The 16,769-nt window shown below is 43.5% G+C and overlaps 1 protein-coding gene across 5 annotated transcripts in view; it reads right to left on the bottom strand.

Annotated features, from left to right (window-relative positions):
• The window catches only part of GTF2IRD1 (GTF2I repeat domain containing 1), a 191,923-nt gene that overhangs the window by 78,252 nt on the left and 96,902 nt on the right, over window positions 1-16,769 (bottom strand). For 4 of the 5 annotated variants that reach the window (XM_063953724.1, XM_063953725.1, XM_063953726.1 and 1 more), the window contains exons 9-14: window positions 13,811-13,994; window positions 13,708-13,733; window positions 12,953-13,070; window positions 9,678-9,715; window positions 8,472-8,552; window positions 5,163-5,252 (exon numbers count right to left, since the gene is read on the bottom strand). In XM_063953724.1, coding sequence (XP_063809794.1) covers window positions 5,163-5,252; window positions 8,472-8,552; window positions 9,678-9,715; window positions 12,953-13,070; window positions 13,708-13,733; window positions 13,811-13,994 — 537 coding nt within the window. The remainder of the gene's footprint in view (window positions 1-5,162; window positions 5,253-8,471; window positions 8,553-9,677; window positions 9,716-12,952; window positions 13,071-13,707; window positions 13,734-13,810; window positions 13,995-16,769) is intronic. The other variant, XM_063953723.1, reaches the window with a different exon arrangement.

Below are 16,769 nucleotides of genomic sequence, written 5' to 3'. Positions count from 1 at the left end.
GAATGCTGGTTACGGGAGCAGGAAAGCCTAGTAACCCCTGGCGCCCTAACTCCGTTGTCTCGCCCGTGTTATCAGAAATCCCCTGCGAGACTATGGTTGCTTGAGCCCATGGCAGCCGCGTTTGAAGGGCGGATTAAGTCTGCCCAACTCCGATGCCCACTCAGGTCTTAATGGGAGACAAAGGGAAATCCGAGACAGGGTGATAACAAGGGGCCCTCTGACTAAACAACCAGGCCAGGGGCTACAAGCTAACTAAACTTAAACCAGAAGTATGTGCGGACAAACCGCCAGGGAAAAGGACAACCAAAATCCACTAATCCGTTACTCCTACCCAGCACCGCTGGATACCAGAGTGGATTTGTGGGAGCGGAATCCTCCGCAAAAGCTCCGAGACTCAATATAACAAATAATAAATAGTAAGCGGTCAAGCCGCAACACACGGCTACGCCGCGACTCACGAACACCACAGGATGTTAAAGGTGCTCGGTCAGGACTCCAGGAACAGATGACAACTTCCGAGTACGGGACCACTGAGGACAGGAACGACCGGATAGAGCAGGACTGGAAACACTCTCTGCAACAGATACAGCAAACAGGAAGCTATTACCGGCGTCTGTGAGAAGTCCTGAGAGTGCCTTTAAATGGAAGCCCTCCAATCAGGTGCCAGACAGGGCTAATTACAAACATGCCGTGCAGCTGCCATACTGCACGGCCAGGAAACAAGTGTGGTAATTAACTTTGGACCCAGCAACGGGGAACGCGGTCCGACAGTGGCGTCCCCGTTGCTAGGGTCTGTGCGGCTCCGTGCGCCCGGCGTCTAGCGTTGCCAGGGAGCCGGCGGCTGTCCGCGTATGGCGTCCCTGGTTGCTAGGCGCCGGGCCGCACTGACGAGCGGACCCTCGGCGCCTAACACTCGGTGCCTTATAGAGTCCAAATGGCAGGGCCTGGAACTGGTAGTGACAGCCCTGTAAGGCAAACCTGAGATAAGCTTGATGAGGCAGCCAAATCGGAATATGAAGGTACACATCCTTGATATCCAGATACACCAAGAATTCCCCCTCCTCCAGACCTGAGATCACCGCTCTCAGAGACTCCATCTTGAACTTGAACACCTGTAAGCACGGGTTCAACAACATGAGATTTAAAATGGGCATTACCGAACCGTCTGGTTTCGGTACTACAAACTGGTTGGAATAATAAACCTGGTTTTGCAGCTGAAGTGGAACTGCAACAATGACCTGAGTCTGTACCAGTTTTTTAATTTCTTCCTGTAAAGTCATACTTGCTTCTTGAGAAGTTTTTAAGCCTGATTTGAAGAATCTGTGAGGTGGGAGTTCCTGAAACTCCAGTCTGTAGCCCTGGGCTATAAGATCTTTGACCCAGGGATCCTGGCATGACGTTTCCCATATATGACTGAAGAATCTTAAATGGACTCCCACCTGCCTGTCTTCCAGGCAGTGCAGTCCACTTTCACGCCGAAGGCTTAGAGGAAGCAGAACCGGGGTTTGTTCCTGTGAACCTGCAGTTGCTGGTTTTCTGGGTTTACCTCTTTTGCCTTTGGCCGTATAAGAACCTTTGGGTTTGTTTTTAAACTTTGCTGTCTGAAAGGACTACAGAGTTGGAGCAGTGTAGGATTTTCTAGCCGGGGGAGCTGCGGAAGGAAGGTATGTAGACTTATCTGCCGTAGCCTTGGAAATCCACGTATCCAGTTAATCTCCAAAAAGGGCTTCACCTGTGAAAGGTAGGCTTTCCACGCCTTTCCTGGAATCCGCGTCCGCAGTCCACTGGCGTAGCCACAAGCCCCTGCGTGCTGACACTGCCATGGCAGTGGTGCGTGCATTGAGTAAACCAATTTCCTTTATGGCCTCCACCATAAAGTTAGCAGAATCCTGTATATGCTGTAGGAGTAAAATTATCTCCCCCCTGGATAAGGAATCTAACCCGTCAATTAGATTACCTGACCATTTTGCAATGGCCCTAGATATCCATCACAAGCTATAGTGGGTCTCTGGGACACCCCCGCAGCTGTGTACAGAGATTTGAGAGTGGTCTCAATCTTGCGGTCTGCAGCATCCTTAAAGGAAGCTGCCCCAGGAACAGGTGAAACTATCTTACATGACAGCCTAGAAACCGATGCATCAACTATCGGTAGGTTTTCCCATTTTTTCCTATCATCCTGAGGAAACGGGAAGGATGTGAGGAACCATTTTGGGACCTGAAACCTCTTGTCAGGATTTACCCAAGTTGCTTCTAATAGGGAATTTAATTCCTTAGATGCAGGATTTCTTTTTCACATTAAAATAAGATTCCTCCTCATCCTCTGACACCTTATCAGGAATGTGGAGGATATCTCTAATAGCTTCTATCAGGACCTGTATACCCTGTGACAAAGCTGCATCTCTCCTTCCCGAGTCCACCTCACCCTCCTCTGGGTCTGATACATCATCATCATCGGTATCAGCCTGCATGATTTGGGCCAGAGTACGCTTCTGTGGACAAATGGCAGGGGTCCGAGACACTGGAATGACCACTGAATCTCTATTCATGAGGTCATCGACAGATTGCCTTAAGTATTGCTTCTCCTTCTCATTTTGGGATAATTTATTCAAAACACTTGAAATCATCCCTTTTAATGAATCTAACCATACCGGTTCAGATCCACTAGCCTGAGAATGTGTACTATCCTGAGTACACGGCAGTAATTCCCCAGATTGAGAAAAACACTCTGCTGTGCATGATACACACTCCTTTGACATAGTAAATGTGAAAGAACACACAGACACACAGACACACACACACACACACACACACACACACACACACACACACACACACACACACGAATATAGGTTAAAAGCACTGTTAACCCACACAGAGCCCTTCCGGGGAAACACAGAGTATAATGGAGCCAGCCACACAGCGTCCCTGTAGCTAAAGAACAAGTTTAGCTGGGTCGCAAACTGAGAATCCTTAATAGGGCTTAGTACACCAAATATTGGTTGCCCCCTGCTATGACCCCCTGGTACCGTTGAGGTGTTTTGGAGTTCTTGGTAACAAAGGGGTTAGGATATGTCCCTGCGCACAAATGCCGCCAACCCAAGGTCTATCCTAGTGTGTCACCTAACACACTGAAATAATGCTAGAAAGGGAATATTAGAATAATCCCTAGGTGGCGCAAATAGTAAAAAGTCCAAAGAAATTACCCGTGTGGGCTAAAGTCCGTTCCTTTTCATACAAGTGAGTTCATATATGAATCCGTCGTCCAAAGATGATGTATGAAAAAAAAACACAATATAAACACAAATGTTCAGTACAGTCTCTGTGGGTATTAGAGGAACAAAATGTACACCCAGGTTCCTTCGACTATTCAGTACTTGGGATGTGCAGTTCTACTCGTAAGGTCCACCTCAGTGACTCGCATAAATGGACTGCTTACATGTGCTTACTTCTAAAACAATTGTATAAATCACATCAAGGTTTCTTTCACCCATACAAATGCAGTATCCAAAATAATCAAGCACCCACGAGTAGGTCTCTGGGTATATAGGATGCTCACGTGTATGCTTACTTCAAGGTGCGGTGTACTTTCACATCAAAGGTTTCTTTCGATGTTTTCCGCTGTCTTTCTCCTTTTGTACCCTCATACATTCCTTCGTTTTTTTTTGTGCTTTTTATTGAGCATGAAGTAAAATTGAAGGAATAGAGGAGAAAGACAGCGGAAAACATCGAAAGAAACCTTTGATGTGAAAGTACACCGCACCTTGAAGTAAGCATACACGTGAGCATCCTATATACCCAGAGACCTACTCGTGGGTGCTTGATTATTTTGGATACTGCATTTGTATGGGTGAAAGAAACCTTGATGTGATTTATACAATTGTTTTAGAAGTAAGCACATGTAAGCAGTCCATTTATGCGAGTCACTGAGGTGGACCTTACGAGTAGAACTGCACATCCCAAGTACTGAATAGTCGAAGGAACCTGGGTGTACATTTTGTTCCTCTAATACCCACAGAGACTGTACTGAACATTTGTGTTTATATTGTGTTTTTTTTCATACATCATCTTTGGACGACGGATTCATATATGAACTCACTTGTATGAAAAGGAACGGACTTTAGCCCACACGGGTAATTTCTTTGGACTTTTTACTATTTGCGCCACCTAGGGATTATTCTAATATTCCGTTTTGGAGTTCTTGTAGTGGCGCTTCCCTGCCAATCTGCCTGTGTATAGCTGCAGAGGGAAAATGGCGCTGGTAAGCTGCTGGATCCACTCATAGTGAAGCCCCGCCCCCTTAATGGCGCGCGGTCTTCCCGTGTGTTTTATACTGGCTGAGGTAAATAGTCTGTTCTACAGTGGGTTAAAACCCCTGTAGTGTACTGCCCACGTGGTTATCATTAGTGGCTTCAGCTCGCCCCTCATAGGAGGTCACACAGTGTCTCTGAAGCCTAGAGCGCAGCCTGCATGGCAGCGCTGCGCTCCTACCCTTGTGCCGCCAATACAGCCGGTGACCCGCTAACCGGGACGCTGGCCATCTACTCACCACTCTTCTGACTTCTGGCTCTTTTAGGGGAGGCGGTGTGCTGCGGATCTGTACGCTCGCCGTGGTGGGGCTTGCGAATAAGACCCTTAGGAGCTCAGTGTCCTGTCAGCGAGGAACGGGACCATTAACCCTTCAAGAGGTTAGGCCGTTCCCCCCCTAAGTCCCACGAAGCAGGCAGTCTGGTGCCAACCAGACCTGCCTGAAAATAAAAAATAGAAAATAAATGCAGAAAACTCTTCAGGAGCTTCCCAAGCGTGACCGGCTCCTCCGGGCACATTTTCTAAACTGAGTCTGGTAGGTGGGGCATAGAGGGAGGAGCCAGCCCATACTATCAAATTCTTAAAGTGCCCATGGCTCCTAGTGGACCCGTCTACTCCCCATGGTACTAATATGGACCCCAGTATCCTCTAGAACGTAAGAGAAAACTATAAATTTAACACTAATGATTTATAGCCTATTTTTATGTGGGGGCCTGGAGCTTTAGCTCTATTCGCCCCATTGTTAATGTGGCCCTCAGAGTAGGCCTGGGAGTACACCTTGATAAATCCTGGATTGACTATGCACAGCAAGGCATTTTCTTTGGCCGACCCATAGGCCGAACTGCAAGTGGTTTTACCTGTTCCAGTGTCTAGCACATAAGTGGAATTCTCAGAATTCACTGGACTCTTCAAATAGTCAGGTAGCTCTTCTGAATTATAGGTGTGCTCTAAGAGAGAGAATATTAGATTAAAAATTGGTATCCCTAATATATAGATACATTAGAATTGATATTTCTTAAAAAGCACACATCAATGACAGCTTCTATTGCTGTTGGCTAAAGGCTGCCAATCAAACTGAGGTGAAAGTTAAAATCTACTTGAAATTAGATAAACATATAATACAAAGAATAAACAATAACACTAAATATTCTTGCACACTGCAACAATTGAGATACACATGAGTTAGGGTACATGATACATGTCCTCCACATACTGTATATGTATTCAAGTCTCTATATTGTAAGAAATATATACGGTTCACAAAATAAATACCAAACTCTATGACACAGATATGACAGCAGATTCATAATGAACAGTGAGCAACACCACCGGATAGGAGCGTGGTTTCATTGGGAAGAGGCGTGGCCACAGAATAGTATCAATTCACATTACACCTTACAGTAGCGTCCAGAGGTGCCACTTAATTGAAAAACACCCAGTGTGGGCGAAAATGGGGCGTGGCTTCATGACAGGGGGCGTGGCTAAGTGCCCCGACCCCCATTTTCGGCACATCGTGGGTCCAGGGAATGAGGGCTTCCCCCAGAGGCTAATGCATCTGCAGTGCTGGGTCCTGCACTGTGACAGGAGCCGGGTTACAGCACGTTATGAAATAGTGCAGCACCCGGCTCCTGCCACTGAGCAGGAGCCGTCACTTTGGTGTCACCCCTCGGAGGGTAACACCCGGGTGCGGGCTGCACCCCCCACATACACCTTGTGACGCCACTGGTAGCATCAGTTACTCACAATACACAGCACAGTAGCGTCCGTTACTCACATTACACAGCACAGTAGCATCCTTTACATTACACAGCACGGTAGCATTCATTCCTCACATTACACAGCACAGTAGCGTCAGTTACATTACACAGCACAGTAGCGTCCGTTACATTACACAGCACAGTAGCGTCCGTTACTCACATTACACAGCACAATAGCGTCCTTTACATTACACAGCACAGTAGCGTCCATTCCTCACATTACACAGCACAGTAGCATCCTTTACATTACACAGCACAGTAGCGTCCATTCCTCACATTACACAGCACAGTAGCGTCAGTTACATTACACAGCACAGTAGCGTCTGTTACATTACACAGCACAGTAGCGTCCGTTACTCACATTACACAGCACAATAGCGTCCCTTACATTACACAGCACAGTAGCATCCATTCCTCACATTACACAGCACAGTAGCGTCCGTTACTCACATTACACAGCACAGTAGCGTCCGTTACTCACATTACACAGCACAATAGCGTCCCTTACATTACACAGCACAGTAGCATCCATTCCTCACATTACACAGCACAGTAGCGTCAGTTACATTACACAGCACAGTAGCGTCCGTTACTCACATTACACAGCACAATAGCGTCCTTTATATTACACAGCACAGTAGCGTCCGTTACTCACATTACACAGCACAGTAGCGTCAGTTACATTACACAGCACATTAGTGTCTGTTACTCACATTACACAGCAGAGTAGTATCCGTTACATTACACAGCACAGTAGGGTCCGTTACATTACACCTCACAGTAGCGTCCATTACATTACACCGCACAGTAGCGTCAGTTACATTACACCTCACAGTAGCGTCCATTACATTACACCGCACAGTAGCGTCAGTTACATTACACCTCACAGTAGCGTCCATTACATTACACCGCACAGTAGCGTCAGTTACATTACACAGCGCATTAGTGTCTGTTACTCACATTACACAGCAGAGTAGTATCCGTTACATTACACAGCACAGTAGGGTCCGTTACATTACACCTCACAGTAGCGTCCATTACATTACACCGCACAGTGGAGTCAGTTAGCTTACACATTACACTACAGTAGAGCTTCTTTTACACATAATGCCATGGTATAGCCCCTAATACAAATTACACATTTGCCCACCCTGTAGAACTGCCACTTACTGGATAAACTAGACTTATTTATAAATGGCATAACTATTGATAAGAACACTGGGGGTGGAGACAGAGGGGAGAGGGGGTGGGAGAGAGAGAAGAGAGAGCGTAAGGGGAGAGGGAGAAGGTGAGAGAGAGAGAAGGGGGAGAGAGAGAGAGAGAAAGGGATGAGAGAGAAAGGGGAGAGAGTAGGGAGAGATAGAGGGGAAAGACAGAGAAAGGGGAGATGGAGAGAAAGAGAGAGAAAGGAGAGAGAGAGAAGGGGGGTAAGAGAGTGAAGGGAGGGTGAGAGAAAGGGGAGAGAGAGAAACCTTCTCTAACATGGTCCCAGCTCCCTGCCCCATGTCCCTTCTGCAGCTCTTTGCCTTTGTGTCTTACAGCAGGTCATCTTCCTATGTTGCCTTCCTCCAGACTCTTCTAACCTTCGTCTTGTGTGAGCCACAGGAGTGGAGGGTCGGGGGAGGACAGTCACCATGGAGCAGCTGGAAGCCGCTGGGATCCGGCGGGTAGGCATGCAGGTGGGTGGGCCGGGCAAAGGAGGAGGACCGTGGAGCCGCTGGGATCTGGTGGACGGCAGTGCGCTGTACAGTAAGTGAACTGTCAGCAGCATCGCCCACCACTGTCCTGCGCTCTACACGGCTGCGTAGCCTGCGTATGTGTCGAGCTGGCGCTGATCACAACTAATCTATGGGAAGTAGAGGAAATTGTTTCCACATTGCTGCACAAACCAATAATTAAAGTTAAGGGCTGTGTTCAGTTAGCTGCGCTAATTAACGAGTACTTGTAGCTGTGTTCAAGGTTATTCAATTGCAGCCCATGATAAGTCTGCAGTCTACACTTAATGTGGATTTCTGTTTGAGTCTCAGGAGGCTTGAACAGAAATCCATGGTTAGTAGGGTTTTCTGCCCTTACCGCAGCCACGGTGAATGCGTTAACCATAGTTACAGATACTTATCCTGGAATCTATGGGTTACCACGCATATAAAAGGGCTTGTAATTGAATAGCTCCCAGTCCAATGCTACAACCGTCTTCCTTGCGTGGTAAGTATCAAATCTAATTGAAGCCTGCCCTTTGTGTAAACACTTTGCCTAATACGTTTTAATTATTCTATGATAAATATTGTATGCAATACCTGAGCTGCCTGAATAAATACATTTAAAGTAAAATAATCTTGGATGTAATACAGTCAAGTCTTAGTACATAGGACAAGAGATTTTACTTATGCACTGGCAGTAAGTCACATCTACCTGGAACAGTAACTTGTACTATTTGATGATCTTCAGGCTCAAGTTTTATATGTTTTATTCCATTCTGCTTGCTTGAAGTCCCTGTTACATGAAAATGAATTCTTTGATTACACTGACCACAGGGAAGATCATCACAGAAGAGCAACCCTAAAAATTGTTAAATATTCAACACTAATAATAAGATCAATTTATTTGTCTAGCAATAAACATTTTTGTTGTTTTTGTGATTTATGAGCCACAAAAAAGCTGAGACACAGCACTTTGTACTCATCTTGATTTGATAAAATATACTTATATTTCCCACGAAGTTTGTGGGTTTGTAGTACTGCTCTGTTGGATGCCAAATTGGACGTTAATTACTGGAGCTAAATTATTGTAACCAGATACTGGAGGGAAAGCTAATGACAGTGGCTGTACTCAGCTTGTATTCTACGATATTCATAGGTACTTCCCTTTAATAATATTGGGGTTAGTTATTAATTCTGTTCCAGGTTCATAATACATCGTGATCATCTTTTAATCTGTATTACCTTATAACGAAAACACATTTGCCCATAAATGTGAGTATACAAGCACAGATCAACAAAAATATATACACATATTCATATAAATTCAGAATAAATCACAATTTTATTACATGCACAATATTAATTGTAAGCACTTAATGCCACATATAACAAGTGAACTATATTTTTTAAGCAAAGAATGCTAGAATTGCGATACGAGAAAGTGGGACAGATGTATTAAGCCTGGAGAAGGGATAAAGCCGTGACAAACCAGTGATAAGTGGAAGGTGATAACACACCAGCCAGTCAGCTCCTAACTGTCATTTTTCAAATCAGTAATGATTGGCTGGTGCGTTATCACCTTGCACTTATCACTGCTTTATCACTTCTCCGGGCTTCATACATCTGCCCCAGTGTGTGTAATTGCATGTAATTTAAGCTACCAGAAATTTCCATACTACAACAGAAATGTCCATACTAACATTGGACCTCTACTGAAAATGCATTTTTCCATTGTGGTATTTTGTATATGTGAGTATATGAATAATCATGTTTTATCAATTAGACACAATGGCACACATTTATGAATTAAGTTTGACTATGTAACAAAATCCAGTACAGTATAATGTTAATATAGAGTCTTCTCACAACCCCTTTCCCCAATAAAATATACAGAAATAAAACCTTCATTTTGACATACCTGGGGTACACTCATCGGACATGCTGCTTTTTTCAGACCTAAAAACAAATATTGCAACAGTTCATAATAGGACTATAGTTCAACCATGTCACACAGTATTCATCAACGGTATTGAGCGATTGGGCTTATCATTTGGAGGAGGCAGATTCCCCATCTTGTAATCACTCATATATAACAGAAAATGCTGTATAGTATAAATTTCCTAGCACTTTTGACAGCACAACAGAGATAACATTTCATGTTCTTGTTTTCAGTGAATGTAATTATTTTATATGCTATAATATCTGTTCTGTTATGGGCCCTCATTCCGAGTTGCTCGCTCGCTAGCTGCTTTTAGCAGCATTGCACACGCTAGGCTGCCGCCCTCTGGGAGTGTATCTTAGCTTAGCAGAATAGAGAACGAAAGATTAGCAGAACTGCTACTAAATAATTCCTTGCAGTTTCTGAGTAGCTCCAGACCTACTCCTAGATTGCGATCAGCTCAGTCCGTTTAAGTTCCTGGTTTGACGTCACAAACACGCACTGTGTTCGGCCAGCCACTCCCCCGTTTCTCCAGCCACTCCTGCGTTTTTACATGGCACGCCTGCGTTTTTTAGCACACTCCCTGAAAAGCCATGTTGCCGCCCAGAAAACCCACTTCCTGTCAATCACACTACGAGCACTCGAGCGTTGAAAAAACGTCGCTCGAGCTTGTGTAAATCTACTAAATTTTGTGTTAAATAACTAAGAGCATGCGCGCTGCGTACCATGCGCATGTGCATTTTCTACCTAATCGCTCCATTGCGAAAAACGGCAACGAGTGAACAACTCGGAATGACCACCATGGTTGAGTAATTTGGTTTTTATTTGGCTGGATTCACCTTTTCCCAAATGGGAAGAAGACTTTACCTATTTTATAAACATATTTCTATGATTGTCACAGAATATGTATTACTGACATTTCTTTTCTTTAAATCATAAATGTTTATGGATTAAAGCAACAACCAAGCATAGTATACAAGCAGAACAAAAGCAACATATCGGTAAAATTTTCACAGGACTATTGATGCAGAGACAGTAACATAGTACATTGCCTGAAACTGAACCAACCAATAATCAAGTAATCAATTAAGGGGGGGGGGGGGGAGACAAGAGGGCTAGACATGGGTAGACAAACATGGGTAGACAAAGGGACAAACACAGACAGTACATTGTGCATGTCAAGTAAGGATTATACAATAGATTGAGAGTAGAGTAAAGGGGGGTACTCACGGAGAGATCAATGCTTAAAATCTAAGTAATCTGACTAGATTGCTTAGATTTTAAGAACAGATCACTCGTGTGTACCCCCCACAGCGATAGCCGCGCATCGCTGTCGCCGGTGCTAGATTGGCCTGCATGCAGGCTCAATCTAGCACGTCGCTCATTTCACCCGCTGGGTGAAATGAGCGGCCCCCCGTCCTCCCCCGCATCGCTCAGCACACATCGCGCTGTGCTGAGCGGCGGGAGAGATGTGTGCTGAGCGGTTCGCTCAGCACACATCTTTCCCATGTATATGGCCCTTAAGTTACGGGACCAAACTGTCTTCTGGAGAGTGTAAAACTGACAAGTCTACAGGTTCACTATATATAGTGGACTGACCCTTACTCTTCCGGTATTCGCTCCACTTGAACCACTTCATGTGTATTGAAGAGGTCGAAGAAGAATACATACAATTGGCCGTTTCCAACAGATAATGGTGGTCGACCTTATTCACAATAATGTTTTATACATGGGACGGAAGCTGATTTCCATAACTGCGCTATAGCAGCCTTAGCAAATATCAGCATATGTCCTAAAAGGTAGGCGCCTCCACTGTGCAGCTGCTGTGAAGAAAAATGAAACATTGCCACTACGGGGTCAACGGGAACTGTCACTGGTAACACATCCCCAATAAGAGAAAACACCTCAGACCAGAACGGACGAATCACTGGGCAATCCCAAAAGGCATGATATATACTTCCCACACATCCACAATTCCTCCAGCAATACTGGGAAGTGGAAGGCCATAAACTGTGCTGCCGCTCTGGTGTGAAGTATGCCCTCTGACATAATTTGTAAAACATCTCGGAGTGGCTCATACATTTCAACAACTTAAAACAATTATAAGAAATAAAGTCCCAGTCATCCTCATGAAGGATTCTAGAGAAATCCTTTTCCCATTTAACATGAGCTGACAATTTCCCTTTTTTGAAATTAATCACAATAAATTGATACCATTTCGTAATGCCTCCTCGGTGTTGGGAGGAAGTCAGTCTACAAAACAATAGTTTAGGGAAGGTAGGGAGAACTTGTTATTACTGACATTTCTGAGGTAGATGCCCAGAACATGTGTGTGCAAATCCGTGCCACAGGATATATATAACAGGATAATTCAAGTTTACCTCCTCTTGAAAATAATACGATAAGAGTTATTTAAGTACGTGCTTCACTTCTCTCAAAATAGCTGCTTGGTATAAATTACAGCACAACTGGCAGATGTGCAAGGACGTGTCGGTTGGGGTATAACGAACGCCAAGTGTCTGTGATCATAAAAGATTATTTAATTAATTGGTACAATATAGTGGGTTGGGTTAGGATGAGGTTTTTTTAACACTCAGACCTCCAAATTATTTATATGATCCTGCAGTTCAGTGTTATAGGAATCAAACTATTTTACATTAATTGAATAAACATTTTCAGTCCCTACATGTACAAATTAAGTCCTAGTAATTGTTTATACATATAGGGCCTAATTCAGACCTGTTTGCACGCAGGCTATTTTTAGCACTGCTGCGACCAGGTAATCGCCGCCTACAGGGGAGGGGGTAATGGCTTTGCAGTGGTGCGGTCGCTTGTGCAGAGAGCTGCACAAGCAAAAAGTTTGTGCAGTCTCTGCACAGCTCAAGACTTACTCAGCTGCTGCGGAGATCCTTGCTGTAGCTGACGTCAGGACCACTCCCTGGAAACAGCTGGGCACGCCTGCGTTTTCCTGGACACTCCGAGAAAACGGTGAGTTGACACTACCGGATGGCCTCTTCCTGTCAATCTTCTTGCGTTTGCAGCGTTCTTCGTTATTTTCGTCGCTGCCCAGCGACGGCCTTCGCGCCTGAGCATTGCGGCCCTTACGCATGCGCTGTTCAGACCCGATCGCACGGCTGCGAAAAAAGGCAGCGTGCAATCGGGTCTGAATGACCCTCATAGTATCTTATAAATATGGATACAACCAACAGACATGTTCATAAAAAAGAGAACAATGAAACACAGATGAAACCTACCTGCTCCCAAGGCAGGATACCAGCATGTCTACAGCTGCTGCTTTCTGGGTGTCTCCACACACGTCCTCTCCAAGACAGGTCCAATCTGAGTTTGATGTTTCTTTGGTAAATTTAGCACCTGGTTATGGTTATATGTCCAATCTCTTAATTCAGAACAATTAACATTTGAACCTAACATGTCATCAGTAACACGTGTATTCTTTTAAGAACTCTACTACATACACTATTTACTATTAGTGTCACCTCATCTACAGGTACAATACCCACTGGACTGACAAAGCAAACAAACAGACAGACTGACTGACTGTTATAAACCACTTATAGCCAATGAATAAATCAGGCTGCATGTATATAACGCCGTTCTGTGAAGTGTGAATACTGCAACATTTACACTCATTACACTTCGTTTTTGACCTTTAAATGCTATGGAGTATTTTTGCTGCAAATATTATTCAATTGCATTAAATGCAAGAACATCATAATTTTTTATTTAGTCATTGCTGATTTTATGTATACTGACAACTTGTTTTATTCACCAATTACAAAACACAGACATCTGGGTTGAACCAAGTCTGTGCAGCGTCATAAACAGTAATGCAGAATCATTTTAATCTACAGATAAATGCTACATTTTGAAAAAATATTCTTGCAGATCTGATTCATGAACTTGTAAGTTTAAGGCTATTTTACAAGTGTTCAACTTTGAGGCTATGTTGTAGTGTAAAAATATACGAAACATGTATTAGATGACTTACCTTCAAAGATTCTTTGATCAAACATACTGTAAGAATGGGGAAAATGGGTATTAGTTTCTGGTCTATACGGTGATATCACATCTCACTTACTGCACTGTGTTACCTTTTAATTTTAAAATGGATATTGTGCCGTTCTTCCAGAATTCTCTTGAGTTTGGGTACGCCATAAGTGCACGGCCTTTTGAAAGGGATTTTATCAGGTATGCCTATTATCTCCACCGCTTCTGGGTGACAAGCAATCTTTCGATATGGCACTGGTACCATGTGGTCAAGGCCTAAAGCTTCAGCTGGAATAGAAAAACTGCAGCATGAGTGACAATAAGCACACTGCTTTTACATGATAATTACTATCAATTCAGGTGGGGTGTAATCCATTTTTTAAATCCTTGATATTCTCTTAAATAAAAGAAAAACAAAGCACAGCTAACAAAATATAAAGTATTGTGTCAGACTGCACCATTGCAGGCATAGCAGAACCTTGCTTTGGGCTCAGTGACTGCTGCTCCTGCACCACCGGCCACAAGTTTTGTATCATTTTATTGAAATTTACACATTTCAATGTCTCAGTGTACTCTGAAATGGAAGCATGGAACAAATAAACAACAAATAAACAATTTCAGATAAAAAAGAATATATAGAATCATTAATATATATATATTTATATATATATATATATATATATATATATATACACACACACACACACACACATACATACACAATTGCACTCGTGATGTAGATGAATAAAACCTGTAATCCGGGAAATCACTTGGACTTTACCCACCAAGGTTACTAGCAGATCTATTGGACATAGAGTGTAGTAACATGTTTATATGTTATAATATATGGTCATATAGTGTAACCCAGAGTGAAAAGTGAAGATCATAATAGAACAGGTATTTTGCTGATTGTACTTGTACCTCTGCTATACTTGTTAGTTTTCCCCATGTTCAAATCTGAAAACCACCTCTGCGAAAATGACCCTATTGTAGAGCCAGTTTTAGTGAAGCAGTCAGAGGGTGTGGCACCCCATAAGTGGGATTGATCTGTGTGCATGTTTGTTTAACCACTTACCTGGCATGGTCTCATCAGATGCGACCACACTAGCAAGTGCTTTATCTGACCTGGTCACACAGGATGCGACCCGTCAGATAAACAGAGCGTGCGGCTACATGGAAGAGAAACTTCCCTCTGCTGTCGCTCTGCCTTCCCGCACCCTCCCCCAGTGTTTGCAGTGCTGCTGATCACTTCTGATCAGTCAGCACGGCAGGAACCCCCCCACCTGGCAGCTGCAGACAATAGCATCCACTGGCAAATTGTCAAGTAATCCCCCAACACCCCCAATCCTGTGTACCTGGTGGCTGCCCCTGCTTTCAAAATGAAAGTTGCAATGTTCCTGTACCTGATGGTGCCTACCGATGTTCCGATGTTAGGGGTGGAGGTAAAAAAACCTTTTTTACAAATATTTTTAAAAAGTGTTCTTTTTTTTTTTTTACTAAAATAATTTTGGAAACACCTTTACTAGAGAACACGAGTTTGTTTACTGGTGTTCACACTGATATAGTTCTTGTTTCTTAGCCCCACTTGTTACATTATTTATGGTGCTGCAACTGTCAGAGCTATACCCCTAAATAGCACACCACTGTTTATTATTAAAGTTCTGTGTATGGGACATTTCTTGGAATTGCATTAATATGTCTTCCAAGGGTAAAGCACCCAGGAAGGGGGGTACTTCTATGTTACTGTAAGAACTGTACTGAAGTGCTTATGTGACCAGTGTTTCACATGTATGCAGCGGGAGGTCCCTTCAGCCACAGCTCAGTAACTGGCATGGGCTTCCAAGCTGTCACATGTAATGTTGCAGTTAGTGAACCAACTTGCAACCCCCAGACCACCTCCCCCTGCTAGTCTCTTTACAGGTGGGGGTAGTATTCTATATGCTCAGGGAGATTCACTACCTAGGTTCAGACTTTCTCTTAGTTGGTGCAGGGTCTGGCGTAGGTGTCTGCTTCTCTCCATCAAATGCTAGACAAGTATCACCTGTCCGAGTGCAAACCTACCAAACAGGACAGCTCTACGTCCCGTGCTGGTCATGACTGAGACTTGGCTTTTCCTCGGATCGTGAAGATAATGTCTCCATAACCCCAGATGTAGAAAGCTCCTGTATTCCGGAGGATTCCCAACCGCAGGTAGCTGCTGAAGCCCTGAACAAGGCGGTTAGCTCTGCACTTTTGATTAAGAACTCTGACCAGACCTCTAAGTCAGATGTCCCTGTACTTAAATGTCAGAAAAAAGCGGCAGCTGAGTTTCCTTCCTCTGCTGAGCTTGAAGACCTCCTTGCGGAAGCTGTGGCTCACACTAATAAGCGTTTCTTAGTATCTAAATGTATTTCCATATAGCCCGCTCATGTATGGCTCAGTCTGGGCCTGACTTTCCTGCCTGGCAAGCGCTAGTAAATACCACTATAGATCACGAACCATATGTGTATTTGTCCTACGGAGATAGTTCCAAATTTGAAAAAATTGGGATCAGATGGCTTGAGTCTTATTATGCCTCTCACAAATTACCCTTTTAGTACTTTCGATATTAGTGTCTATCTGACATACCCACGCTTAATTCTCCAATATGCTCACCTACTCTATGTACGTATTTAAAATGCAGTCATGGTCAATATGGATCTTGCAACCGATATGTTATTTTATGATACGGTCATGTTTCTATATTTCTTCTTTTACTTTTTTTTTCTTTATTGTATATTTCTTTATTTTCCTATTACTGTCCTGTTTTTCTCAGGGTGTGTCTGCATTTTTTACATGTAAAAACTTAAAGAAACAACAATGACAATGGAGCTTATAAGCATATTATTTTTTATTTCTATATCCGATTGCTAGATACAATGCCAAGTGTAAAGCAAATATTGTTTATTCACAAGTTACAAACAATCTAGATTTTGTTCTTCTTTGTGATATTATATTTTTTATCATGCATTTTTGCTCTGCCAAATAATTGTAACGCATATCATCCTTTATTCAATAAAAACACTTTATTCAAAGAAAATAATT

This window comes from Pseudophryne corroboree, chromosome 2 (genome assembly GCF_028390025.1).
Source record: "Pseudophryne corroboree isolate aPseCor3 chromosome 2, aPseCor3.hap2, whole genome shotgun sequence".
Taxonomy (NCBI): Eukaryota; Metazoa; Chordata; class Amphibia; order Anura; family Myobatrachidae; genus Pseudophryne; species Pseudophryne corroboree.
The sequence above is the reverse complement of the archived record's forward strand: the minus strand, read 5'-3'. Positions and strand labels throughout refer to the sequence as shown.